The sequence below is a fragment of the Chrysemys picta genome, chromosome 10 (genome assembly GCF_011386835.1).
Source record: "Chrysemys picta bellii isolate R12L10 chromosome 10, ASM1138683v2, whole genome shotgun sequence".
NCBI lineage: Eukaryota > Metazoa > Chordata > Testudines > Emydidae > Chrysemys > Chrysemys picta.
In genome coordinates, this window is record NC_088800.1 from 34,186,551 (window position 1) to 34,212,812 (window position 26,262).

The 26,262-nt window shown below is 41.6% G+C and overlaps 1 protein-coding gene across 29 annotated transcripts; it reads left to right on the top strand.

Annotated features, from left to right (window-relative positions):
- The first annotated feature begins 1,936 nt into the window (after window positions 1-1,936).
- On the top strand, window positions 1,937-25,994 carry TPM1 (tropomyosin 1). Of its 29 annotated transcripts, none has more exons than XM_005285041.5 (10): window positions 1,937-2,366; window positions 3,295-3,420; window positions 11,959-12,092; window positions 13,483-13,600; window positions 14,348-14,418; window positions 15,256-15,331; window positions 15,852-15,914; window positions 16,205-16,274; window positions 17,943-18,021; window positions 19,669-21,012. In XM_005285041.5, exons 1-10 carry the CDS (start codon window positions 2,253-2,255, stop codon window positions 19,670-19,672), a joined length of 855 nt encoding a protein of 284 aa, XP_005285098.1. In that variant the 5' UTR covers window positions 1,937-2,252; the 3' UTR covers window positions 19,673-21,012. The 29 variants fall into 29 exon arrangements, with proteins under 29 accessions (XP_005285098.1, XP_005285103.1, XP_005285100.1 ...); XM_005285044.5 differs by lacking the exon at window positions 15,256-15,331 and adding an exon at window positions 14,686-14,761 and having other exon boundaries at window positions 1,993-2,366; XM_005285037.5 differs by lacking the exons at window positions 17,943-18,021; window positions 19,669-21,012 and adding exons at window positions 2,977-3,102; window positions 25,088-25,994 and having other exon boundaries at window positions 2,085-2,366.
- Window positions 25,995-26,262: the final 268 nt, after the last annotated feature.

A 26,262-nucleotide genomic window follows, 5' to 3' on the forward strand; every position in this document is an offset into this window, starting at 1 on the left:
ATAGTCTCATTGAGGAATTTTCTGCTAAAATTCCTTAATCCAGACAAAAGCCACATGAGGTTGGTTCATTGCCACCTTTGTGCAATCAAATCCTGCAGATCATGCACTTCCTCATACAGCACAATTTACTTTCTTAAATTGTGAGAAGGCACACCTGTGTTGTGTTTGTCAGGGTCTGAGAGATCCTGTTGTATCTTGCTCCTTGTGCTAATGAGACATAACACCTTCTTTCACTATGGAAAAACCACAATAGGGAAAATAAGTCTCCATTTAATTATACATCATTTTCTTAATTGTTTTCAGGGTTGCTTGAGTCTCTCATTTTTAACTTAAACTATCTAAACATTTCCTTCATACATTTCAGGTTTTGTGTAAATCTTTTAATTTCATATGAGCAGAGCCCAGGAGTAGCAACCATCTATCATTTCACTCGCATCTACTTGCCTTTGTTCTTTACAGCACAAACTATGCAAAGCTTTATATAGTTGTGTTAAACAAGATCTACCTAACTCACCATACCAGACCAGTTGCCTCAACATTTTTTGTAGTTTAACTGCCCAATAAGCCAAAAATAAATTGCTAGAAAGTTAACACTTGCACCTCTTTTATGTGTAAGGGTAGTTTCCTACCCGCCCCCTCCCTCCCAGTTAAGAATGTGATGAAATACTGGAGAGGAATATGATAGACCCCAGAAGTGCTTACAAGTTGTTTGGTCAGCCTTATCAACTCAGCTATTTTCAGTGGGGCAAGTCCATCTCCTTTACAACAGATTGTGAACTACTCTGGGGGCACAGTGAACAAACTCCTCCTCCTTGTCACAGACACTCAGAGAAATCCTTCTGGCTGCGACATTCTTTTGTCTGGGGTTTGGCTGCAGTGATGCTTGCTCAAAAAACAACTAGGAAAACTGTAATAAAAAAAATGGTCTATTAGAAGGAGATGTGGGAAGTAGACATGCCTGTTTATAAATCAATCCCTATTTACAATACTGAATTTTACTTAAATTATTAATATTACAATAGTGTGTAGAGGTTCTAGTCAGGATTGTGCTAGGCACTGTACAAACACAGAACAAGAGACAACCCCTATCTCTAAGAGCTCACAATCTGCCTACATTCCATTAGGAATATAATTTCTCTGTCCATTCAGGTAAATTGATGATTTTTTACAAATGTATCCCCGTGTGTGCCAGGAGAAATGAATCCATTTTTAAAATGCAGAAAGTTAACCCCTAGCAGGCCCCCTTGCCTTCTTTCCCCATACTATATTCCCAAATCTGGCAGTCCCAGTAGAAATGTAGTAACAAGCCAGAAGATGATCGGCTCCAGTTGTGGTTACAAAAATATGACTTCCTGCCTGCGCAAAGGGCAAAAGCGAAGAAAGTTTCACCAGCCCTGTACATCCTTGAGCCTCAAGGCTCTTGGGGTTTCCTTAAAGCTGTGTGTGAAAATTGTGAATGGATTTGTGAGACAGACTCACACACACACACACACACACACACCCCTCCAGACTTTACCACACCCCACGGAATGACCGGCCCCAGTTAATGCCTATACATTGTGGGCAGTTAGAAACCTGTTGTTACAGGAAGGGAGGAAAGCTCGGTGGGCTCCTAGTGCTGTTTGAGCTGGGATTTATTGGAGGCTGTGGGATGGGACGAGCCAGCCCCGCTACGGAGCAGAACAATCATCCAAGCGCTCGACTCAAGCCAGTACTTTGCAGAATGGGCATGTCAGGCATAACTTCGCTCCCTGCAGACAATCAGCTCCGGCTCACAGCATCACCCGTGCAACCCGCTCTGGCCTGCCCCCGGCAGCGGCAAACGTCCCGTCCCGCGTATTCAGAGTAGACACAGGCACAAATCTCTCTGCCCCTGCCTGCCTTCCCTCCCTAGCCCGTCGGATCCCATATATAGTCATATCCACGGTCAAATGGCAGGCGACAGCGAATGGGAGAGCAGAAGCTGGAGGTGGAAAAAAGCAGGGAGTGAGCGAGAGCAAGGGGGTAGGGACGAGGCCAGGGGGCGGGGGGGAGAAAAGCCCTCTCCAAAAAAGTATTGGATGGCTGGCTTGAGGAATGCAGGCAGCCCCCGTGGAACGTACATATCTGCGCGGTGCTGCCCGCCCGGCTCTCGCACTGCAGCCCGGCGCTCAGCCCAGCACAGACCCGCCTCCCGCAGCCCGCTCGCCCGCCCCGTCCCTTCCTCCGCCTGGGTCCTGTCTGTGTGTGGGGAGTCCTAGCCCGCCGCCACCATGGATGCCATCAAGAAGAAGATGCAGATGCTGAAGCTCGACAAGGAGAACGCCCTGGACCGAGCCGAGCAAGCCGAAGCGGACAAGAAGGCGGCGGAGGACAGGAGCAAGCAGGTCTGCATTTCGCCGCATGCCAGTGCGCGAGTCAGTAGCCACCAGCAGCACCCCTCGGGGTCCTCGTGCAGCTCGCAGGCTGGAGCAGCAGTTTGTCCCAGCTATTCTCCGTGTGGGCTCTTAACGTGCTCCTACCGACTGGCTGGACCTTGCTAATGGGATTCCCCTCCCCGCCCAAAGAGACTGCGTAACTCGAAAGAGCGGAATTTTCACACCCGTGGAGTAGATTTGAATAACTACCCGAGCCCTCCGAGGGATTTGGGGAGGGGGAAAGGGGAAAAAGGGGTCAGACAGACTTAAAATGCCCTTTAAACCCGGAATAAAGTGTAGAAATTAGCAGCTGGCTGGTGATGGACAGCTCTGCTTTGATTTACCTAAGTGCAAGTAAGTCCATGTGTTCCCCAGCCTCCTCTCCCCCATTTTATGCTAAATATCTGAAAGCAGAAGTGTTCCCTTGCAAATGCAGTGCCGCTTTCCAGACGTGTGCCACTCCTTTCATGGGATGGAGTTGGATTTTTTTTTAATTGCATTTACTGGGAGGGAAAGGGAAGAGGGGGAAATACCCAGAAAAAATGTATCTGTGCATTGTATTTCCTCTGTGTGCGCCTAGTTTGAGGATGACATTGTGCAATTGGAAAAGCAATTGCATGTGACGGAGGATACGAGGGACCAAGTGCTGGAGGAGCTGCACAAGGCTGAGGAAAGCCTCTTCTCAGCAGAAGAGAAAGCCACCAAGGTAGCGTGCCTCTGCCAAGAGCAAAAGGGAATCTAACTCTTTCTCTCCTTTTCTCTCTCTCTCTGTCCGTCTGTCCTTTTCTGTCCCTCTGCACCCGCACTTCTCCTTTGCGCGATCACATTGCCTGCTGCACCCTTTCTTCCCCTGCCTCCCTTCCCTTTCCTACCCCACCACTTTCCACCCGTCTCGCAGCTGGAGGACGAGTTGGTGGCTCTGCAAAAGAAGCTGAAGGGCACTGAGGATGAGCTGGACAAATACTCCGAGTCCCTGAAAGATGCCCAGGAAAAGCTGGAAGTGGCTGAGAAAAAGGCCGCAGACGTAAGTTAGCGCCCCTCCCCCACCCCCTCAATAGACACACACAACACCCTCTCTACCCTCCCAAACCCTACTGCCCTCTGCACAGGAGACATGCCTGTGCTTCAGTCCAGCTGCATCCCAGGGACATGCTTGCTGTAGGGGCCAGGTGTTTCCTGGTCAGAGGTGAAACCACGCTGCCTTCTTGCATGAGGTGCACACACCATGAAAGGCACTGACATGGATTTCTGCTCACTCATCACGTGTGCATTTCATGTGTACCCACAGAGCTTGTAAGTAAAGGGTGGGATGTTTATTTAGATTGATTAAAAAGGGGCAGGGGAGAGAGGAAAAAATTACCATTTTGAGAATGGTCTGAGAAAAGTATTTGCAGTCATTTAAAGATGTTATTATTAGTGAGTTAGTTGCATCTATTGTTCCATAGGCCAAGAACTGTAAGGATTTCTGTTTTACTCTTAGTACAGGGTCTTTTAACATATACACAGCTACCTACTGGGGTACAAAAGAGGCTTAACATCAGTTAGGCCTTCACTGAAGCACTACAGCTTAGGTTACCATAACTCAGTGGTTCTTAAATTGAAGGCCATCTCCTAGATTTTAATGTGTGGAGATACTTGGGGTTAATAATTCACCTGTTAAAGGATAAAACAGCCCTCTGCGTGAAAATCATTCCGGAAGATGATACTTGCTTAGGTCTGCAGTCAGTGGGATAGAGAGCCAGAGAGCAAGCTGGGGGTTATATATAGCTCAGTGCTTTATATGGTATAGTGTGAGAGCTTGCACCACACCCAAACCCTCATCCCACCCACCTGTTTGCCCCTTGACAAGCATAAAATAGTTTCATGCAGGTCTGCTCTCTGTGAGCTGAGGGGTGAAAACATCAAAATTTAGCATTTCTACAGCTTTACATCCAGATCCCTCTGGCCACCACTGTAGGATTCAATTCCTTATGAGTGACTTTCACTTCTGAATTATAGGATTAGGTGATGCACAACTCTTCCAAATTGATGATGTATTTCCCTCCTTAACTCAGCTTTTAAAATGAATCTCTAAAAATAATAAAATTAGGAAAGAGTTTTAGAGATGATGATGAAGCAAAGTATTTTAGGTGCAGGGAAAATACTTTAGAGAGGGTGAAATGTAAACAAAGATCTAATTGTGTGTGAAAGAAGACAATATATTTCTGTTTACTTTAAAAAAAATGTTTCAGCCACAGTGTAGACTGTACAAATGGTTTCTAATTTTCAGATAGAGCTCAGGGTCTTAAAGTGTGTGTGTGTATATGAGAGAGAGAGAGAGAGACTCTGTATAATATGGATCAGATGTCTTTCTTTCTCTGTATAAGGCTAAATGGATGAGAGGCAGCTCTCCGGCAGGACGTTTATTTAACTTGTTCAAAGGAGCCGCATATAGATCCAGGGAGATATTCCTTATAAGGAAAAGTATGCAAACTATTTGGGAATAGCTTGCCTAAAGAAGAAGGCAGGAGAGGCAAGAGAAATGTTACTAGATTGCTTTCATGAAAAGAGAGACGTCTACAGTGCAGTCATGCCATTTCCCTTTACTTGGAAGGAAAACACCATTTTGGAATTGGTGTGGAGAAAGCAGTTTTATTTGCAATAACTGCTCAAGCAGAGGGTAGCTAGGGTGACTGGCTTGTTTTCTCTTCTAGACAAAGGCAGAGATTTAAAAGCTGCTCTGCAATACTGTGTTTCCTGGTGTATGCAGTACCTCCTGTTGTGTGATAAGGGGTTGCAGATATGTAGAGTATCTTTGGGGCACAACTCGTTTATTCAGAGTATTCCTCCTCCTACTGTACATCGGTCCAAGCTTTGAGATATCTGTCACAGGAAGGAGAGGGGGAGAGCTCCTTGGGGTGGGCTCACATGAGGGGGTTAGGAAAATCAAATGACTCCCCCATGCAAAATTCAGTCACTCTTTAAACCACTTTCTGAGAGCCACCAATCCACCCTCCCTTGGCGATAACACCCCCCTGAGCCGTGCTCTGAGATGTTACAACCCCTTCCACTGCCTCCCTGGCAGGCTCCAGCCTCTGTGCCTTAAACCCCACCACGTGGCACATGCCGCACAGCTTCCCGAGCGACTCAGTCAGCTAATCGGGCCTTGTTCCTATTCAGTATTCCTCTGCGATGGGTGGGGAACTCCTGGCCTTCCACCCACTTTGGTTGGTGATTTTTCACCCACCGCCATCGTCCGTCTCTTCTCCCTCCTCACGCCCTGGGGAACAGCCCGCGGACAGAGGGTACGATGGGTCTCAATGTGGGCGGCAGATGGCGCTGTCGCCCCTCGCTGCCAGGCTAGTTGCTCACTTCCCTCCGCAGCGCCCGTGCGTGAATGGAGGCAGCAGGACCGTGCACACCGGCCCTGCAGAAATCCCTCTGCTCTGCACCCGGCCCTGCCGCACACCGGCCGGTCTAGCGTCTCCCCGTCCTCCCCTCATTGCATAGGCCATATTGTACCTGCCCTGTTCCCCTCATCTGCACTGCACGGGTCAGTCTGGGATCTTCTTCATCTCCACCCCTCATTGCACAGGCCATTCTGGATCCACCGGGGCCGAGCCCAGACTGGGTCCGTGTGTCCTCCATCCGCCTCCCCACCACGCCCCATTGCAGAGCCCAGCCTGGGTCCTCCCCACCACGCCCCATTGCAGAGCCCAGCCTGGGTCCATGTTCCCCCCCTCCCCCACTGCAGAGTCCAAGAGTCCCTTTATCCTCCCTCCACCCCACCCCCCCAGTACAGGGTCCAGCCTGGGTCCTGCTCCCGCTCATTGCAGAGCCCAGCCTAGGTCCCTGAGTCCTTCCTCCTCCCCTAACCCCCATTGTAGAGCCCAGCCTGTATCCTCCTCTCCCCCCATTTGCAGAGGCCAGCCTGGGGTGCCCTCTGCCTGCCCCCGCACACTCCCTGTGGCACCGGCCGGTCTGGGGCTCCGGGTGCCGCCCCGTTGCTCGGCCCCTAGCCCAGCCCGCGCCGCAGCCCCGAGCGCTGTGCGGAGGCCCCGGGCAGCGCAGGGGGAGGCGGGGGAACTTCCGGGGCCGAGGCGGAGCGAGGTGTAGCCGAGCCGCAGCGCAGGGAGCGGCGGCGGGCGGTGCGGGGCCGGGGCCATGGCGGGGCTGAGCTCGCTGGAGGCGGTGCGGAGGAAGATCCGGAGCCTGCAACAGCAGGCGGACAGCGCCGAGGAGCAGGCGGGCAGCCTGCAGCGGGCCCTGGACCAGGAGCGGGCTCTGCGAGAGCAGGTACCGGACCCCGGCCAGCGCCTCCCAGGGCTGCTCCTGCCTTCTCCTTGGGGCCGGCCGCCCGGCCTTTTCCGCTCCTCCCCAGGGCTGTCTGCGCGCCCCATCCCCTCTGCCTTGCGCCCTGCTGGCGTACACACCCAGGGAGATCCCATCCTGCCCCTCTTGGGGCTGGGGGCAAGGAAGAGCTGATTGCAGGGCAGGTTTCTTCTCTCTCCCTGCATGTGGTCTCTGTAGGGGCTGGGGTGGGAGCGTGTCTGTCGGGGAAGGGAAGGGCTGTGCTTGGATCCGCACCAGAACAACAGTATCCTGGAGACAAATCTCAGAGATGGTGGGAGAGACTACAGTAATTTGTACCTGGAGGCTGTCCCCGTTCCCCCTTCCCCCACCCTCTCATTCAGGGCTGTGCAGCTTTTAGGGGCTAGGCAAGGACACATACACCCTTTAAAATAGTTTTTACACTGGCAAGGGTGTAGCTGGCCCTTTGCTGTGGGCTGTGTTCTGCTCAGTGGCCTAACGAGGCTTCATCATCTCAATTCCATTGTGAAACTCAGTGCCAGTGTTTGCGGTCCTCCTAATTCCAGGGAGGATAGCCTGTTCTTCAGAATTGTGATCACTGATGTACAGCAGTCTGTACCTGATTGGAATGGTTGCAAATTTCAGAAGTATTTATTTTTGCATTCCTTTTCCTGGACAACCCAGACTTAGAGATTTCATTGACAGGTTTTTCTAACAAAATGGTTACTTTAAATGCCATTTCAATGGGTTCCATTTTTATCTGAAGAATGTAACATAAGGCTTAAGACAGACACCTCAAGACAAATATCATTTTTAGCAAGTATAATTTGGATTTCAGATAAGTACTAGATAATTGTGGTTATCAGTCTAAAACGTTGAGTTTAAAAATAAAAGATTCTGAAGATATTTTAGGTAAACTAAGTTGTCTAGCATAAATGTTCATGCTAAGGAACACTGAGCAAAATGTTCAAAGTTGGGTGCTTACAGTGGGGTTCTTGGTTTATATTCAGGCATCTAAATAAGTGGCCTGATTTTCTCAAGTGCTGGGTACCTACAGCTCCCATTGAGGTAAGTGCTCAGCTCTTCTGAAAATCAGGTTACTTTTACTTAGGTGACTATGAACTGAGGGCATAACTTCAGGCAGCCAATTCTGAGCATTTGGCAACAATGTCTCTAAATGCTATACAAATCTGTGTGTCTAAGGTGTCTATATGGCCCACATTATCCTAGTATCTAAGTGTCTCACAGTCTTTAACATATTTATCCTCACAGCACCCCTGTGATGTAGAGAAGTGCTATTATCCCCATTCTACAGATGGGTAACCGAGGCACAGAGAAACTAAGTGACTTCCCCAAGGTCACACAGGAAGTCTATAAGAACAGTAGGGAAGTGAACCTGGATCTACTGAGGCCCAGGGTAGTGCCTTAACTATCCTTCCTCTCTCTAAAGTGAACAAACTCTTTTTGCAGGCCAGCAAATGGTTTAAAGGTCAGTGAATGGCTTAGGTATAAAAAGTAGGAACCAAGATACTCTTTACAGAAATATTTGTTTTGCTCAGGTTTTTATACAAAATACATTACAGAAAAGGAAAGAGCATCACCCAGTATGTGTCTAGGGATGTAGTTTTGTCTAATGATTACTGCAAGGGACTGGAAGTGCTATTCTTTGCTTTGCTTTTAGTATCTCTGTACCTAAAGTTTCCCATATGTAAAAAGTGTATAGTAAAAATTTACCTCACAGAGGTGTTTTGTGTCTTCAGTGTTTATAGAAAACTTTGTTCTTTGATATCACTTATCAGCATTCATTTATTTCATTATAATCGAAAAACTGGTTGTAGGGTCCTTTCCCTATAATCTGGAATTTTGTGTGTGTTCTAATCTAGGCAGTAAATGCACGAGCGTGTTATCTGATATCCATCAGCAAGTGGAATGCTTCCTGATTGGTTGCAGGTGGCCTTCTCAGAGACAACAGTGATGGCTCATTCAAATCTGTAACAGTACTTTACATTCTCACAGGTCACTTCACATACCATTTTCACAGTTAGAGTCAGCTCATGTCATAGTTTTGCTAATTTAATAGTTCCCATATTAAACATCCTTAAACATGGATTCCTCTTCTAAGAACTTGAGAACAATGATAAGATTAGGAACTTGAGAACAATAATAAGATCTCTGGAGTAAAGGACCCTGATTTCCCCAGTTGAGGTAATAGCTTGATTACTGTGGAATCTTTTAAGTATATAACTAGTTTTGCTACTAAATTATTAGGGCCTGATCTTACACTATTGAAAACAATGGCAGTTTTGCCACAGACTTCACTAGAGGCTGGATCAAATCCATAGGAGCGGTCTTAACTATTTTATCAAGTGTTGTCATTAGAGGAAGTTAGAGGTTTTCTTCCTTTCCTGGAATATTTTATTTAGATTGTGGAAATTCTCCAGAATTTATTTGCATGATATTTTAAGTTTCTTTGAAATGAGAACAGTACTGATGTGAATAAATGGAGAAAACAGAAGTGATGGGCACGTCTAAATATGTGGCTCTGCTATATGAAATAAGCATCCATGCTGAAGCTGCACTCTGATTCCATTTTTTTTCCCAAAGTGTGAACTGCTGCAGCAAGCAGTCTACATGATCCTTTCCATAGTGTATTGCTTGACTTGTATGGCATGTGACCAGCTGGATATTTTTTTCTTTTGTGCAAGGTACAGATATGCAAACAATAAAAAAGCTAAAGCTCTAGCCAAACGATACCATAGCTTACCACTTTTGAACACCAAACCAGACTCTTATTTTCTTGCACCATTGGCTGCCATTTTCTTAAAATATAACAAGTGAATGATTTTTAATCCAATCTGCCCTCCCCCCCCCCAATTTTACACATTGCTAGTGACCACATTTGATAATACATTTTGCGTTCCACCCCAGTCTGTTATATGATTAAGTGGAAAACAAAATCTTCTTTAGAGTGAACAATAATTAACAGACAATAGTATATTATTCATGTCATCTCTCACTGTAAAATAATGCAGTATATAGTGAATGCTCTAGCACCAATGCAAAAGGTTGTGTTTATCTATTAGCCATGGGAGTGCCCCTCCATGTCATCAGTAATTTTTTCCTTTCCTTACCATATAAGGACAGAAGTCCTGCTCTGCAGCAGACTAACATAGGCCTTATAAGGCTAGTTGGTAAACCCTTGGTGAGTTACTGCTTGTAGAACAGGAAGTAAGAACTTGAACTTTAATCATCCTGTGTTTCCTAAGTATGTTGTATGCTCTTATCACATTAAGAATAGTTTTAACATAATTTTTAACTTGTAATATTGCCACTTTCCCAAGGTGTTTTTAGACTAACATTTGCAAACCCCTTCCCCCATAAAAAGTTGTATTTTTCAAATTAAAATATCCAAGTGCTTTTCATAAAACCTCTGCTCTTAAATAAGAGTTCTGAGTTCTGTAGTTTGTGGCTAGGGAAAGAATAAAATTGGAGGTAATACTGACACTTAGGGGTTTGTGGTTTTTTTTGTATTTTTTTGCCCTAGTCCTACTGTCAATGCTCCCATTGACTTCAAATAGATTACTGATTTGTGCCCTTGTTGTGTGTGCATAATTTCATTCATTCTAGTGGCAGTTGTGTATCAAAGGATAGATGCTATCCAGTATGTGAGCTATCCTCATTCACACCTTGCACAATGTGGCCCTGGTCCATGACAAGCATTCCTAGACACTACTGTAATACAAATGTTGTTGTTGTTGTTATGGCTGTAAATGATGGCTCCTAAAAAAACTTTAATTGCAAAAAGGCACTGACTTGTAACTTTGCCATGAAAGAAATGTATAGTTTCAATTAGATGTAGGGCCGGCTCCAGGGTTTTTGCCGCCCCAAGCGGCGCAAAAAAAAAAAAGCCACGATCGCGATCTGCGGCGGCAATTCGGCGGGAGGTCCTTCGCTCCGAGCGGGAGTGAGGGACCGTCCGCCGAATTGCCGCTGAATACTTGGACGTGCCGCCCCGCTCCAGAGTGGCCGCCCCAAGCACCTGCTTGGCAAGCTGGTGCCTGGAGCCGGCCCTGATTAGATGTGATGGCAGGCACCATAATCACACTTTCTTGTTAGAGCAAAGTTAATAAATGTTGAAATAGTTTTCAGTACATTAAAAGTCATTTGTATTCCTGGAAGTAATTTTCCTTTTAAAATAGTGACCCTTTATTCTAAACACTACTGCCCTTCATATCCTTTGGAAAGAAACAGAGAGGCTTAATAAGGGAGTTGTTTACAAAATGCTGTCACAGTACTTACTCTGTGAGTAGAACAAATGTAGCTTGGAAAATGTCAGAAGTGAAAGCTTGTAAAGATAAGAGCCGCATAGTCTTGCTGTAAATGTTACACAGAAGATTAAGCACATATCTAATGCAAGTAAAGCAAAGCTGAGGGTAATATGCAGATAGCATTATTAAAATATGTAACCAAATGGGTTGTGAGAGTTGGTGAGGCCAGGACTCCTGTGTTAAAGTAACATAAGCTAGACTCTTGTTTTTCAGCCTTGGATTCCCTCACATGAACAAATCTCATTAGTATCCAACACTCCGTGTTTTCTTCTTCTGGGTTTTTTTAATGTTCTGTTCACTCTTTGTGAGCTGGATATTTGCAAATACCCTCCCCCATGTATTGTAATTTTGGGTGTTTCCTCTGTGCCTTGTCATAGAGTTGCTGCTTCCTACCTTTCTTAAGATCAAGGAAATATTCACACAACTTCTGTTGTTAAAATAAGGGCAAGTTGCCACATACAGATTCAAGATATAGGACCCTTTATATTCCTATGATATATTGTTCTGAGTAAAATGGGAAAAATGTAATTTTGACATTGTTGAATGTTTAAGTAAAGATTCTCATCTCTGTAATCTGAGGATATGTGCAAACTGAATACCTAGTAACCAAAAAATAAACATTACTCACAGAACACTTGAGTTTCTTAGTGCATGTTGTACAGTATTTAGGTATTTCATATAAGGTGAAAGATCGATCAGTTGTCCTCCATTATGAGATAACTACACAATTTAATGAAGGAGTAGGAGAGAGAGTGCAAGTGAGTGTGTGCGTGCGCATCTGTAGAGAGAGAGAAAAATATCTGTTGGCCACTTAACCAGTTAGACTTGTGTTATCTTTTACTACATTCTTCCAACTGTTGTTCTAAAACCATCTAAATGGTCCTTTACAAAAGAAGACTCTTAGGTTGTATTATGGATTCATTTTCGTTACTGTTTCTACTTAGGCTGAGAGCGATGTAGCTTCTCTGAACAGACGTATCCAGCTGGTTGAGGAAGAATTGGATCGTGCTCAGGAGCGTTTGGCAACTGCTCTGCAGAAGCTGGAAGAGGCTGAGAAGGCAGCAGATGAGAGTGAAAGGTGGGTATGGCCTAATTCATGTTCTCATTTGAGCAGCAAGCTATCTTTATGACAAGCCAAGTATTGTCCAGATGTGGGGTGGATAAAAATAAATTAACCACCTTTCTATATCTTGTGATTGGATGTAATCTGCTGTGCCTTTGCATGCGTTGACTTCAGTCAGTTAAAATTTGTCTGGAGGGACGTGTTAAACGTGCAGGCTTTAGTCCTTGTTTATGTCAGGTTTTGAGATAACTCTTTACAGATATCCTGTGACCATTCGGCTTGGTGCTTTGGCTTTTGATGTGTTGTGCAACCTCTTGGGAGACCCAGGTTAATCCAACCCCAAGACTTTTGTATCTTGGGTCAGGAGTTCTGTGGTGGTGTTGCACACTCAGTCTCCTGATGGGAGACTGTAGACTGCATCTCTCCTGAGCATCCAACTGAAAAGCCCACCCAGAGACAAGCAAACCTTTGAAGAGACTGTACTCTGCCTGTTCATATGGTTTGTGCATTAATGCAGTTCTGTGCTTTCGTGGCCAAGGAAGGGGAGAGAAACAGTCGGTCCAGATAGGGATTTGAGTTAGGGTTTTCAAAAACACTTAAGTGAATTAGGAGCCCAAGGACTAAGTGCTTTTGAAAATCCCACCTGTAGGCTTGTAAAATTATATTTAATACCCATAATGGTGCCTTTCATCTGGAAAGGTCGCTAAATGTTTTCGAGACTCCCTGTACACCATTATTCATCATGCAGCCACCTTTTGAGGTGGGAAGCATTTGATAGACACACAGCACATTGCACAACAGTTGGGGAAGGGAATTTTGGTCTAGCAAACTGGGGCAAATCCTGGCTCTTGAAAAATGCTAAATGTTTTGTTTGTGCGGATCAGAAAGGATATTAGGTCCTAAGGTCCAGATACAACAGATCACAAAGAACTCTATTTATCTACCTCAGAAAAATATCCAGCAGGGATTTGAACATGCAGTGCCAGAGAGTTGAGGCTTAAGCTACATATTGTCCTTAGTCACTTTCTTAGGACATCAAAAGCAAGTTCCTTTTGTCATTCACCTTTGGGTGAGGGAGCACTTTCACTGAATTGAAGAAAAATGTGGTCAGGCTGCTGATTGCAAACTTTCATGCAATGCTGAGTTGTGCAAGTAGCATAACAAACCACTCTTGTTAATTCAGATACCACCAGTTTCTTCTCAGCTTCCTACGTGGAAGCATGCAGGGAGCCAGGACTAGACCTGAGAAGTTTTGCCTCACAGTCTGTAAAATAAAACAACCTCTCTGACATGCTGCATCCATCTAAGTCTGTTGTCATAGAAAGATGCACTCCAAATGGTGTAGGGATTGGAGATAAACTAGGAAGCATTAAGCCTAGTATTTTCTGTTTTTCCTGACTTTCAGAGGAATGAAGGTCATTGAGAACAGAGCCCAGAAGGATGAGGAGAAAATGGAAATCCAGGAGATCCAGCTTAAAGAGGCCAAGCACATTGCTGAGGAGGCTGACCGCAAGTATGAAGAGGTTAGTTCCCGAGTGCAAATCGAAGAGCTGAGGCCTTACAAGCTTTGACTACAGCTTTTCTCTTTTGTTTGCCTTAGAAGTACAAAAGGTCACAAGCATCCCTGTCGATAAGAGAGCAGCGCTGTTCCCACGAACCCACGAAGGATTGATATGAGAAATAGGCTCCTGAGTGCCTTGAGAGACAAAACTGTGATTTGTCTGCTGGAGATCTGATCCATACTCAGATTCCACTGCACAGTATGAGTGGAGATCTGTGCTCATTCCCTAGCAGAGAGTAGCCCACTGCACAGAACCATATTTGATAAAATGGCAGACAAAAATGGACAATAATAGCACAGACAGGATGAAATATATGTTGGCCTGTCCATCATCCTGGTATGTGATATGACCTCACATACCAAGATGCTGGTGCGTTGCTATGATTGCTCCAAAATGTCTGAGAAGGATCACTGCTGTCTTCAGAGAGGCTATAAAAAGAAAAACTTATTTTTAAACTGTCACGTTGGTGAATGGGAGTTAGGGGACATGAAAATCCTGGTCAGGCGATGCAGTCAGGCCCATATGAGTAACAAGGGTCTAGTGCAGCCAGGAGATGTCCTTGAATCAGTAATTCCAGGAGAAGTGTATTATCCCTGTACGTAGACAATTATAGTGAGAGAGATTATCCAAGGCTTTGGCTGCACTAGGATATAGTGTGCAATAATGTGTGATTTTGTTTGTTTGTTTGTTTTATTTGCCTTACTCTAGGTGGCTCGTAAGCTGGTGATCATTGAGAGCGATCTGGAGCGTGCTGAGGAACGTGCTGAACTCTCAGAAGGGTAAGTGCTGTGACTTCCCAGAGAGGTGTGTGAGATGCTGCGAGACAGTGACTATACTTGCATGAGATGTTGGCAGTACACTTCTTTGTGTTCAGCTCAAAGCTATGTTTTGCTCATTTACTGTAACGATTGAGATAAATGTTAAACACCAAAGTAAACGGGTGTGTAGGTGTATGTGTGTGTGTGTGTGTTTTTTTGTCACTGCATGCCCTACCTGCACACTGATTTTGTGAATGGCTTTTGTGCATTTCATGTGTTCACTAACAGCCAAGTCCGACAGCTGGAAGAACAATTAAGAATAATGGATCAAACCTTGAAAGCATTAATGGCTGCAGAGGATAAGGTACTGATACTAATATACAGTTTTCAGGTTTAACTGCAACCCAAGTCTTTGATGAGCTTTCATAGCTGTTAGTTCACTCAGTAATGATGAATGAACCTTCACTGCACTCTTTACTCTCTTTGCATCTTGCTTCGGTGGCTTTCTTTGGTCTTTTTTATTTTATTTTATTTATTTAACCTTTACAACTGATCTTTTGGCAGCCAAAAAGAAGCTGAACTATCTCATATTTAAAGGGTCTGTCAGTACTTCCAAGTAAGCCCGGTGCTGTAGGTAACTTGTTTGTAATGGGGTTTGTTTTTGTTTTTTAAAGAGAATTCTGGCATTGTAATGAATTGCTTTCAATTTGTGATGGATTCAGCTGCTTTTTAGGCCGTTCTTTTACTCTGTAATTCAGTTTTCATTTTTCTCAATCTTTTTCCCCCCTTTTTTCCTATTTCTTTTGCTTGACTGATCTCCCACCTGCCCCCTTTCCTGCCTCTGTTCCAAAATAATAGCAAATGTGCTGAGCTTGAAGAGGAGTTGAAAACTGTGACCAACAACCTGAAGTCGCTGGAGGCTCAGGCTGAGAAGGTAGGCTAGAGCCTTATAACCCCAGTGGCCTGGATTTTTATGCATTGTCCTTAAATGTTTACACCGTATTTCAATAAGGCTTTTGGTAAATGGAAATATTTAGATTTGTTACTGAGATACTTTCTGGCCATTGCCAGAAATCTGACATTAATTCAAGTACATAATCAATTATATTTAAATATGCATAACCTTAATTATCCATCAGTGTTACTTTAAACTTTATATTTAGGGCTATAAAATGCAATTTGTGTGCTAAGATATTTAATTTTTTCCAACTTGTCCTCCTACCTTAAAATTATAGTACCCCAAATGCTGCCCTGAGTTACCACTCTGCAACTTGGGCAAAATGTGGCCCTTTTAATAAATGAGAGCAAGACCATTATGTCTTGAAAGATAAACTAAAGTACTTCCATAACTAGAACTAGTATATGGTTATTATTACAATGTAATATTGTCATACATGTTGTATTTTCATATAGAGAATATTTGGTCTGACATCTGATGCTCTTTCTAATTACAGTACTCACAGAAGGAAGACAAATATGAAGAGGAGATTAAGATCCTGACTGACAAACTGAAGGAGGTAAAATTAGAACAATCCTGTATTAATGGATTTTATGATACTGCTCTGATTAATGTGAAATTAACTTGTCAGTGTGGAAAATAGCATAATGTTAGGTGCCAGCATCAAAGCTATAGCGCATTAGACAGTATTGGAGGATGATTGTGATTTTACACCTATTTCCTATTATTCTGTCGTTGAACAGAATTTTTTTTCTCATACTCATTGTTGCCTTTGTATTTGTAAATATCATGACAGTTTCCTAATGTAGTTTGTATAGTTTTTGACCTTGTGTGTCTTTTTAACTCCAGGCTGAGACCCGTGCTGAATTTGCTGAGAGGTCAGTAACCAAGCTGGAGAAGAGCATCGACGACTTAGAAGGTACGATTGTGCTTTATTTTTCACACTTCCTGCAGAATAGAAAGCTGATATTCACCCATGGCCTTCATCTAGTGCCCAATCCTACAAATCTTTATTCCATGTGACTAGTCCCATGCAAATAAGTGCGACTACTCACATAACTAAAATGGGCAGGATAAGACCCTAAATTAATGAAGTGTTTTCCAATCCAAATTTATTAGTCACTTAATTAAACTTTTTAGCTGGACGGTGTTTTGCTCTTGCCTGTTTCTTGTTCTTTGATATTCTAAGACTTTTTTTTTTTTGCTTTAAACTCTTCTACTTGGATATTCAGATAAGGAAAATGATCAGATGGTAAATGTTATTAATATGCTAGTTTAATTACTTTAAAATATCAGCAACAAGTAGTATGTTGTTTGTTATAATTAGGAATATTGAGTTAATTTCATTTATGACTGAGATAAGTGCAGGTCAGGGCAACTATTTCATGACCTAGAACAGCTGCTATTTTCAGTGAAGTTAATGGATTGTATACACATTCAGGAGCACAGCCTATTTAACCTCACAAAGTTTGCTTTTAAATCTATCAGAATTACAGTAAAGATAATAGAATTCTCTTTTATCTTGAGAATAGAATTCAATAGTGCTTTATAATTAAAGGTTAAGCTATATGAGATTTACTCCTAAAATTGTGTTAACTTTTTCAGTATTGTAAGAAGCTTAATTGCTTGATATAGGAAGCTGACTTGTGCAAGAGGTCTTTAAAGGTTATAAAAGAGCCAGCCAGCTGCAGAGAATTTATGGTCACTTTCTCAGTTAAAAAAAGAAAAGAAAAGAAAAATAAGATGCTTGGGAAGAACTAACCCTCAGGAAAAGCCTGAGGCTATGACAGGGGTTGGCAACGTTCGGCACGCGGCTCGCCAGGGTAAGCACCCTAGCGGGCCGGGACAGTTTATTTACCTGCTGACGCGGCAGGTTCGGCCGATCGTGGCCCCCACTGGCTGCGGTTCGCTGTCCCAGGCCAATGGGGGTGGCGGGAAGCTGCGGCCAGCACATCCCTCGGCCCGCGCCACTTCCCGCCGTCCCCATTGGCCCAGGATGGCGAACCGCGGCGAGTGGGGGCCGCGATCAGCTGAACCTGCTGCGTCAGCAGGTAAATAAACTGGCCCGGCCCGCTAGGGTGCTTACCCTGGCGAGCCTCGTGCCGAACGTTGCCGACCCCTGGGCTATGACATCATAAAAAACCCAAAACCTCTTTTAAAGGCAGAAGTGAGATACCTGGTTCTCCCTAAGCACCATTTTCAAGCCTCTTCCCTCTGCTGCTGGCTTGTAGCTCATTGCGTGTACCTTGATAACTTGTATAATGCAAGTTAAATACAGTTTAGGGAAATGGGAATTATTTTTTCGTTGCACACTTTATTTTCTTCGGCTTTATCTATATCTCAGCTTGGCTTACTGATGATGCAGTAATTTTAATTGACTTTTCACATAAAGCTGTTCACCATTTGTATTCCTTCCTAATTTATATATTGTTTGTTTTGTTCTCTGCCTGCCACACCACTTCCTTCTGTGCACTGTTCCCCTTTTTTGATGCTGTTTCCGGATGGTGTCCCATGCCACCACCTTCACCTTCCATCACCTGATCATTCTCCATTTCCTTTCACCTCTGCCTTTCCTGGTGAATATTAGATGAGTTATATTCTCAGAAACTGAAGTACAAAGCAATCAGCGAGGAGCTGGACCACGCTCTCAATGATATGACTTCCATGTAAATGTCCTCTCAATCTGTGCCTGCACCTGCTTCTCTACCCTCGTGATTGTTTAGTTGCAGCCTTGCAAAATTATACTTGCTCACTCTTTAGGGGGAGGAATACGTTGAATGGGTCTGATCGGGTGTTAAAGCATCATTAGTATTTTCTTCATTATGCTAAAGGGTGGACAAGTATTGTGCCTGGCCTGGTAAATTTTCTGACAATTTTGCAAGGCTGGCTTAATCAACTCATTTTTACCCATTTGTTTTGTATCCATGAACCCGCTTTCCCTTGCAGTTATCTAGCTCATTTCCCTTTGGTTGTTCTTTTACTTTCCACTTCTGAGTTCACTTCTGTTCAAGAATTTCTACAATGCTCATCATTTTGAAGTTGCCAAAAGATAAGAGTCTCTTTATATGCCATACAGAGAGTGCTTTCTACAGAGAATGTTTTTTCATTTTATCATAGTGATTACCTCTTTAAGACCATTTTTAAAAATAGAAGTGACAGCTGTTGGGATGTGGGTTGTTTCTGTGAAGAGCATTTGAAAAATAAACCTTCAAATATTTGTTAGCGGTGAAAGAAAGTAGTTTGAGAGAAAAAGCGGTGGAAAGTATAGAGTATTGGCTTGAGTAAAAAGGCAGACGTTTTTACTTTGAGAGAAAAAATAAAAAGTGGTAAAAGTGCAAGATACATAGGGTCTGAGCGACCAATGTCTTGTTTGGTTGGTATAGTGTTGTTTCAAGCAGACTGAATTTTCTTGCGTGCTTTGAAGACATTGAACAGAAGTCAGCTATGCTGAAACCTTTACATTCTCTCTCCCCTCCCCATACTGATTACTCTCATGTGCACTATTTTTTTTAAAACTGAGATCAGAAAACCCTGAACACTTGTGGCACTGTCTAAAGCTCACCTATCTGCAGGTGTTACTTTCAATTTCTACACTTCAGTTTCAGAGTTCAACACATTTTAGCCTTTGGTTAGAGCCACAAGTGTTTTTTGCATGTTTTGAAGGCTTTACATTTTTTCCCCCTGCTTAATTTTGTTTTTAAAGCATCCCTAAATATACAAATTATGATATTTTTCCCCCCTAACTTCCCAGTGTTGGAACTCCTTGGTTGTGGTCTAATATTATCTGTTTTGTACGTTTTGATTCTAAGCCCAGAAATACAATTCCACACAGTGATTTATCACACTAATATCCTTATAAACAGTTTGTAGGACTGTAACAGCTTTATCTCCATTTACAGAGAACAACGTGCAGTGCCTTGCATGCAAAATCTTCTTGCTAACAATTGTAGCATAATTTAAATTTGGGAGATTTCCAAGTTGAAAGTCGCTTAAAATCTGAGACAACACCATAGACTTTGAAGATTTCATAACTATAACTGCATTTCTGTAGTTAGCTTTGAATTATAGGTAACTTTTTTTTGTAAGTGGAGTTTAACAAATGGAATGATAATCAGGCATTGACTCTCAACTATAAATACATTTCTCTCTAGATATTTAAACGGAGGCATTGCTATAGTGTTCCGAAAGGAGGTGTGGTGTGATATTTCACTAGTATTCATCTTGGCATGTTTGCTTCCACTGTGCTATTGCTGCTGCTTTCTGAATTCTTTCCATTATGCCACTTTTATTTCCCACCTTTTATCTTCATGCAGATAAATGTCTTTGCTTCACCTCTCCAAAGATATCTTCCTCAAGCTGGATAAACCACCTTTCCAAGCTCTTGGATGTTTCATGGGTTCATTGTCCTGTCCTCCAGCTCATTCTTTTCCTTTTAGCATCCTGACTCAGGACATTGCTCTCTTCGTGCCTTCTATTGTACAGAAACTCTACTTCTTTCAATGTAAAATAAACATCCCACTGTGTAAGATGTATCCCTTTTGCTATTCCTTTGCCTTTTATTTATTTAAATTATCATTTCAACTATTAATCAAATTAAAAATCTGCTTTTTTTTGCCATTAAGGATTTATTTTTGATTTTCTTTTCTTTCTTTTTCTGCTGCCCCTTCCTCCCCCTCCTCACTGACCCCAGCAAACATCTTGCCAGAATATCAACAATGCAGAATTTCAAAATGAAAAATACCAGTCTGTGGTATAATAATGATACTCTTGGCTATCTTAAATTGGTCGCTTTTGTAACGCAATCCTCATTTTCTCTCAAATTAAAATTCAGATGATATGACTTTTTCTTAGAGTTTAGTGGTTTTTTTAGTCTTATTGTTAGGCCAAAGTCTGCAAGGACACAGCTCCCACTGGGGTCATTCGGTCGTGGGAACATAGCTGAGAGTACAGTTTGGTCCTTACGCGCTTGACAGTTGTGTTTTTCTAGAGAGTCCAAAATTTCCTACAAGCTTGAAGTCTTGACATGGAAGACTTCCCGCATTATATAAGTTTGTTGTTTAACTTCTAGTAAAATAACTTTTAAAGGGATAGTGTCAGGTGAAAAATCCTATGTTTTTTTCTTTTCTTTCCAAAATAAGATAACCAAATGACCTTATCTGTGTTCATTAACAATATGGGTTATAGAATTTTAAAAATTGATTTATCTATCGCCATAGGTACTGTAAGTTTACTTTTACATTTCACTGGGGAGATGAAAATACAATAGTTTCACTTTCATTCTTAGTCAGTTTCACAGACTGTGCTAGCACAAAGCTGCAAGTTCCAATTGCAGAGACTTCAGGGGAATGTTTTTAAATCTGAAAAAAAAATTGTGTCATTGTCCTGTATAATTAAAATCTTTCCATTGATCTCAGGTTTTGTAAAATTTTGTCTGACAAAATCTAAATGATGGGTTCAGATTGACCTGACAGTGTTCCTTTTAAATACAAAACACTAAATATTGAGGTTTCTTTCTCTCCTACTGTAATGTATAACTAAGCCTTAATGCTGCTTCAGGAGGACTTATGTTCATTGTAACTATTTTACCTTCATTTTCTTCACAATGGAAAAAGTCCTTTTTTTAAATAGCTTTACATTAAAGTGAATATCAATTTAAACTGAACTGACTACTAATTATTCCTTTCAATGGGTTTTTGTTGCTAAAGTTCTAATGCTCAAAATGTTAATAAGCTCTGGCCAATGTACTTGAGCTTGAATTTGAGGGTGCTCCATTTTAAAGTTGTAGAACAGTAACTTTTTAATTTGGAAAAACAATGAGGAGTTCTTGTGGCCCCTTAGAGACTAACAAATTTATTTGGGAATGAGCTTTTGTGGGCTAGAACCCACTTAATCACTTCATGCATCTGATGAAGTAGGTTCTAGCCCACAAAAGCTTATGCACAAATACATTTGTGAGCCTCTAAGGGGCCACAAGGACTCCTCGTTGTTTTTGCTGATACAGACTGACACGGCTACCAAACTGAAAGCTTTTTAATTTGGCTATGTCTCATTCCAGTTTAAAAGATACCATCAAGTAACCTCGTGTAGAGCTTTTCCATTTATATATTTTAAAACCTGCCATTAGTTGCAATTCTCCATGAGGCTTGAACATACTTCCTTCATCCCTCCCTGCTGTTTCTTCACATTTGGTAATTACTCCTCACTCCCCTCATTTTTTTAATAGAATTGGATATTCCCCTTTTCTTTAATAACTTCGGCTCATGCCATCGTGTCAGCTCAGTATATCTGTTTGTTCACCCACATTACTGCTTATTAGAAAAAGCTCTGGAACCAGCTGTGGAGGGAACACAATGGGTTTGTTTGTTTATTTATTGTAACTTTAGTAGAGTCTAACCAGATAGTTGCTATGATTGTGAAGATTGTCCGGATTATAAACATATTTATTTTTAAATTTGACTATGGGCTTGCCAGTGGTGGGTTGGTTTTTTGGTTTTGTTTTGTTTTTTCTTTTTCTAATTTAAATCCACTAGTTATCAAGGTTAAAAGCCCCTATTTGGCTTTTTCCCTTTTTAATGTATAAATTTAAAAGTTAGTGAATTAAGCACAAGATCAACATTTCCAAGTGTGGCTAGTTATTTTAGGACTAGTCTCAATTTGGACACACAGAAAGATTGGGAATCCTTACTTCAATGATTTATATAACTTTAGTTTTGACTGACGCAGGTAAACATTCAGATTTTCATTCAAATTGTAACTTAGTATTGTTTGCATAACTGCTAAATACATTTTGGCATTCAAAATGGAAACTTAGCTACATGTAGGTTTGGATACAGTTTCCAAGTGTATGTTAATATAAAACATTGAATGGGAAAAGAAAAAGTAAAAGAAGGAAATTGAGGCAGTCTGGTAGTAGTGTTCTGGTATATCCTCTGATCTTACTCTCCTGGTCAGTGGAGCCTGGGTTCTCAGGAGGAGCAATTGGTGATTGCCTCTGATTACACAAGTGTGTCCTACAAACTAATTCATTGCAAGGTCTTGCCATCTTTGTGAGGTGCTAGACCCCTATCTTCTAGGGGGAAAGCACTGCTGTTGCAGCTATCAAGAAGGGTAAAAGAAGCAAAATGGATGGTTCCCCACAATTGAATACGTTGTGGAGTAAGGATGTTCAGAAACCTGTGTAGACCTGTCTCAGAATTCACAGCCAGGCTATGAAGAAAAATACACAAAAAAATGAAAGGGAAACTGAATGGAACTTCATGGAATAGTCCTTTCTAGATTTAGTCTCTAAATACTGTAGCTGTGGATGTTTTGTCCAGTCTTGAAAATGAACTCTGTTGATAGTCCTTTACTACAAAAAGAACAGGAGTACTTGTGGCACCTTAGAGACTAACAAATTTATTAGAGCATAAGCTTTCGTGGGCTACAGCCCACTTCTTCGGATGCATAGAATGGAACATATATCCATTCTGTGCATCCGAAGAAGTGGGCTGTAGCCCACGAAAGCTTATGCTCTAATAAATTTGTTAGTCTCTAAGGTGCCACAAGTACTCCTGTTCTTTTTGCGGATACAGACTAACACGGCTGCTACTCTGAAACTAGTCCTTTACTAGTTTGCTGTACTCAAGCAACACATTCATCTGTGAATTTGCATGCTATCATTTTATCTATAATACAAAAGGTGTCTTTTGTGAAAGCTGTCAAAGGGGCACTTGTGAGTTTTTTTTATTCCAGTTTAAAGGCCTCATAATCTCCCTATTTCAATAGCTGAGAAATACACGTTCTTTTCCTAAAGTACCATTTTGGCTACCAAATTGCGCAATAAAGGGAACATGCAGTGAAGTATGTGGGGCTTGAGCAAATTCCTGTTGAACTTAATGGTAAAACTCCAATGGGAGACTCAGTGGAAAAGCTCCAGTGATTTCAATGTGACTTGAATTGAGCCAAGAAATAGTATGCTGTTGACTAATGCGTTTCTGCTGCAGTAAGGGCTCATTATACTATTGCTTTTAGTCAGCTAGTATTGAATACGATTCTGCCATCTCTTCTACATTTGTAAGGAGTCATGGCATTCATAAAACAAGTAAACCCTATGTACATTGCTCATGTATGTGAATTTAAGCTAGGAAGTTTGTGCCATGTGGCTTCACTGAGGATACTGTAGCAATTGTCCCATTTTTCTTCCTGTTTTCCTGACTCACAAGCCTACTCCACAAAAGGGGTCTTAGAGAAATCCTTTATAGATTGTAAACTGTTTCTTGAGCTTTGGAGTAGGTAGTCATCAGAGAACTAGAATATAAAGGGATTCCTAAGGTAAAAAATTTCTCTCAATGTGTAACTAGTTACTGAACTGTCTGTGGTGTGACTAGTTTCTTTATTAACTCTTGCTCTCCTGTTTCTCTGTCTAATCTTTGTTCATTCTGCCTCTCTTTTTCTTCTAACCTGCTTGCTGACTGTACAGACCAACTCTACCAGCAACTTGAGCAAAACAGTCGCCTAACTAATGAACTAAAGTTGGCATTGAATGAGGATTAAGCTTTAGTGTGAATAAACTTAGTTGTGTCTAAACAAACTTACTCTGAAGTTCCTCAAGAATGAATGAATCAAGGTAGAAATATGCAAGAAACCTATAAATTGATTTCCAAGATATTGTAACTGCTGTAAATTAATGGATGAAATTCTCAATTCACTCTTGGGGAAAGAAGTGCAAGTGGAAGAAGTAACACTTCTGATAAGGCTCCCGTAGTATCTTGGAGCAGCCACAAATTCTTTCTTTGCCTGTGCAATAGTTTCTTTCCACTTCAATACCAGTTACAGTAGGTGGCTGATGATATTTTAAAAACGAACCCCCCTCTTTGTAGAAAGATCATAATCCTTTTCAGCTGATGTCTAAAACTGGAATTTTACTGGTAACTAGGGGAAGAAAAATATTAGCCAAGATTCAGGTTTCAAAACCAAAATAAAATATATTCCCAGCTATTTTGTATATGGAAATGTAATGCACTGTTTTGAATTACAATAAAACTGGCTTGCATTTGAATAAAAGCAGTCCTGAAATAGGAACCCCTTTTGGAAATACCTGGTCAGTTTAAAGGTATGCTTGCATCAGAATAAAGTCTGTTTTACTGGCTTCTGGTAGCATGTAGCTCCAGAACATTGTGCTCACATACTGTATCACGTAAGAGTGTTAAATGACTGTTTTAGAAAAAAAAAGTGTGCATGCAACATAAAACTACTAACTGCCAATAAAACTGCTGTTATTTTATTTAACAGTGGATATAACTTGTTAATTTCAGTTTTTGGTTCTTTTGTTCTCATTCTCTGCAAGTTCTGAATTATAATGTGACTTCAAAAGTGTGGAACTGCCTAGAATACAGATTAACAAATTCTGTCATTTATTGTAACCCTGTTCATTAAAAAAAAGTTTAAAACTCCCCATTTCCACAGCACATGGCATCTGGTACTTACAAAAATCTAGTCTATTTTTGGCAATGTGTTGTTTTTAACATATACAGCTGCAGAACAGTTCAAAACTTGCATCACTTGCAGTTCATTTTGTTAGTTTGGACCGTTCCCTAGTTGTCTTGGCTGGGAACATTGGTATTTATGAGCATGTACACTACTTATCATAATAAACCCCTCCATTATAAGTGATGATTGCATGCCTTCATGTAAAGAAAATTGATGTGTCCAAAGAGCTGCTATTCACATTTTGATTTTCTAATCCCATAACAGAGAAAGTGGCCCATGCCAAAGAAGAAAACCTTAGTATGCATCAGATGCTGGATCAAACTTTACTGGAGTTAAACAACATGTGAAAACCTCCTTAGCTGCAACCACATATGTATTTCTTTGTTTTTACACCTGCTTGCCATGAAACCCCTTAAACATGTTTTTATTTTAGTTTCACCACAGTCACAGGAACATCTGCTAAATACTAGGCAGGGGTCAGGGAAACACCAAAATGGGCAAGCCATATGCAGGTTGAACTATTCTATTATGGTTTCAATGTGCCATTTCCCAATATAATGTTGCCTACACTTTGTAGAGAGTTCAGCAACACCAGTATGCTTAGTCTGTCCAGGCATCTTTGATGTGTCAGAAAAAATACCACCTCAAGTGCCAGCTATATATTTAACAGGACAGTTAATGTTGGAGAGACAAATCAGGTGTGGACTGGTGCTACTTTCAACAAAAGGTACAGCTGTGGTCTTTTGTTTGATATTGTACAATTCAGAAGTTAGTCCAGCATGGTAATTTATTGTATCTGAGTTTTATTGAGCTGTGCTAATTCAATAAAACCAAGGATTTGTAAGCCACAAACAATATTTAAGACTTTTTGGTTTTTAGCTTGTATACTTGCAGCTCATTACAAATGTGTAGGTCAGCATTTCAACTTGAGTATCCATTCCATTGTATTTTTCATGTTGAAATGAAAGATTAAGTAAATTCTGGAGAAAACATAAATTTGGGAGATTGTTTTAAAATGTATTTTATTTGTGTGGAATTGGGGGGAATTTATAAATTGGTATTTGCCTCACTTTATTTTACACACATATTGAGCAGTTTTAAAAGTATACCTGTATGTAAACGTTGTATAATGATATGAAATAAAACGCACATTTTAGGACATTTTTTAAAATTTTGCTGTCCTGTGATTTATATTTTTAATGTTCAGCCTTTTGTCTATTTAAAGCATGAATATATATGGATGTGGCTCATTGGGATAAAATATATTGACAAGCTGGCTTTCCATCTTTTTTAAAAGTAAAGTGAAAACAATGCCAAAATGAATAACATATTACATTTTGTTTGCCCTATTGCTAGAGGGTCACAATAGTTAAAAACTTCTAAAAAAAAAACTAAAAAAACTATTTGTGCTATAATAATGTGCTCTTAATTTTTAATGA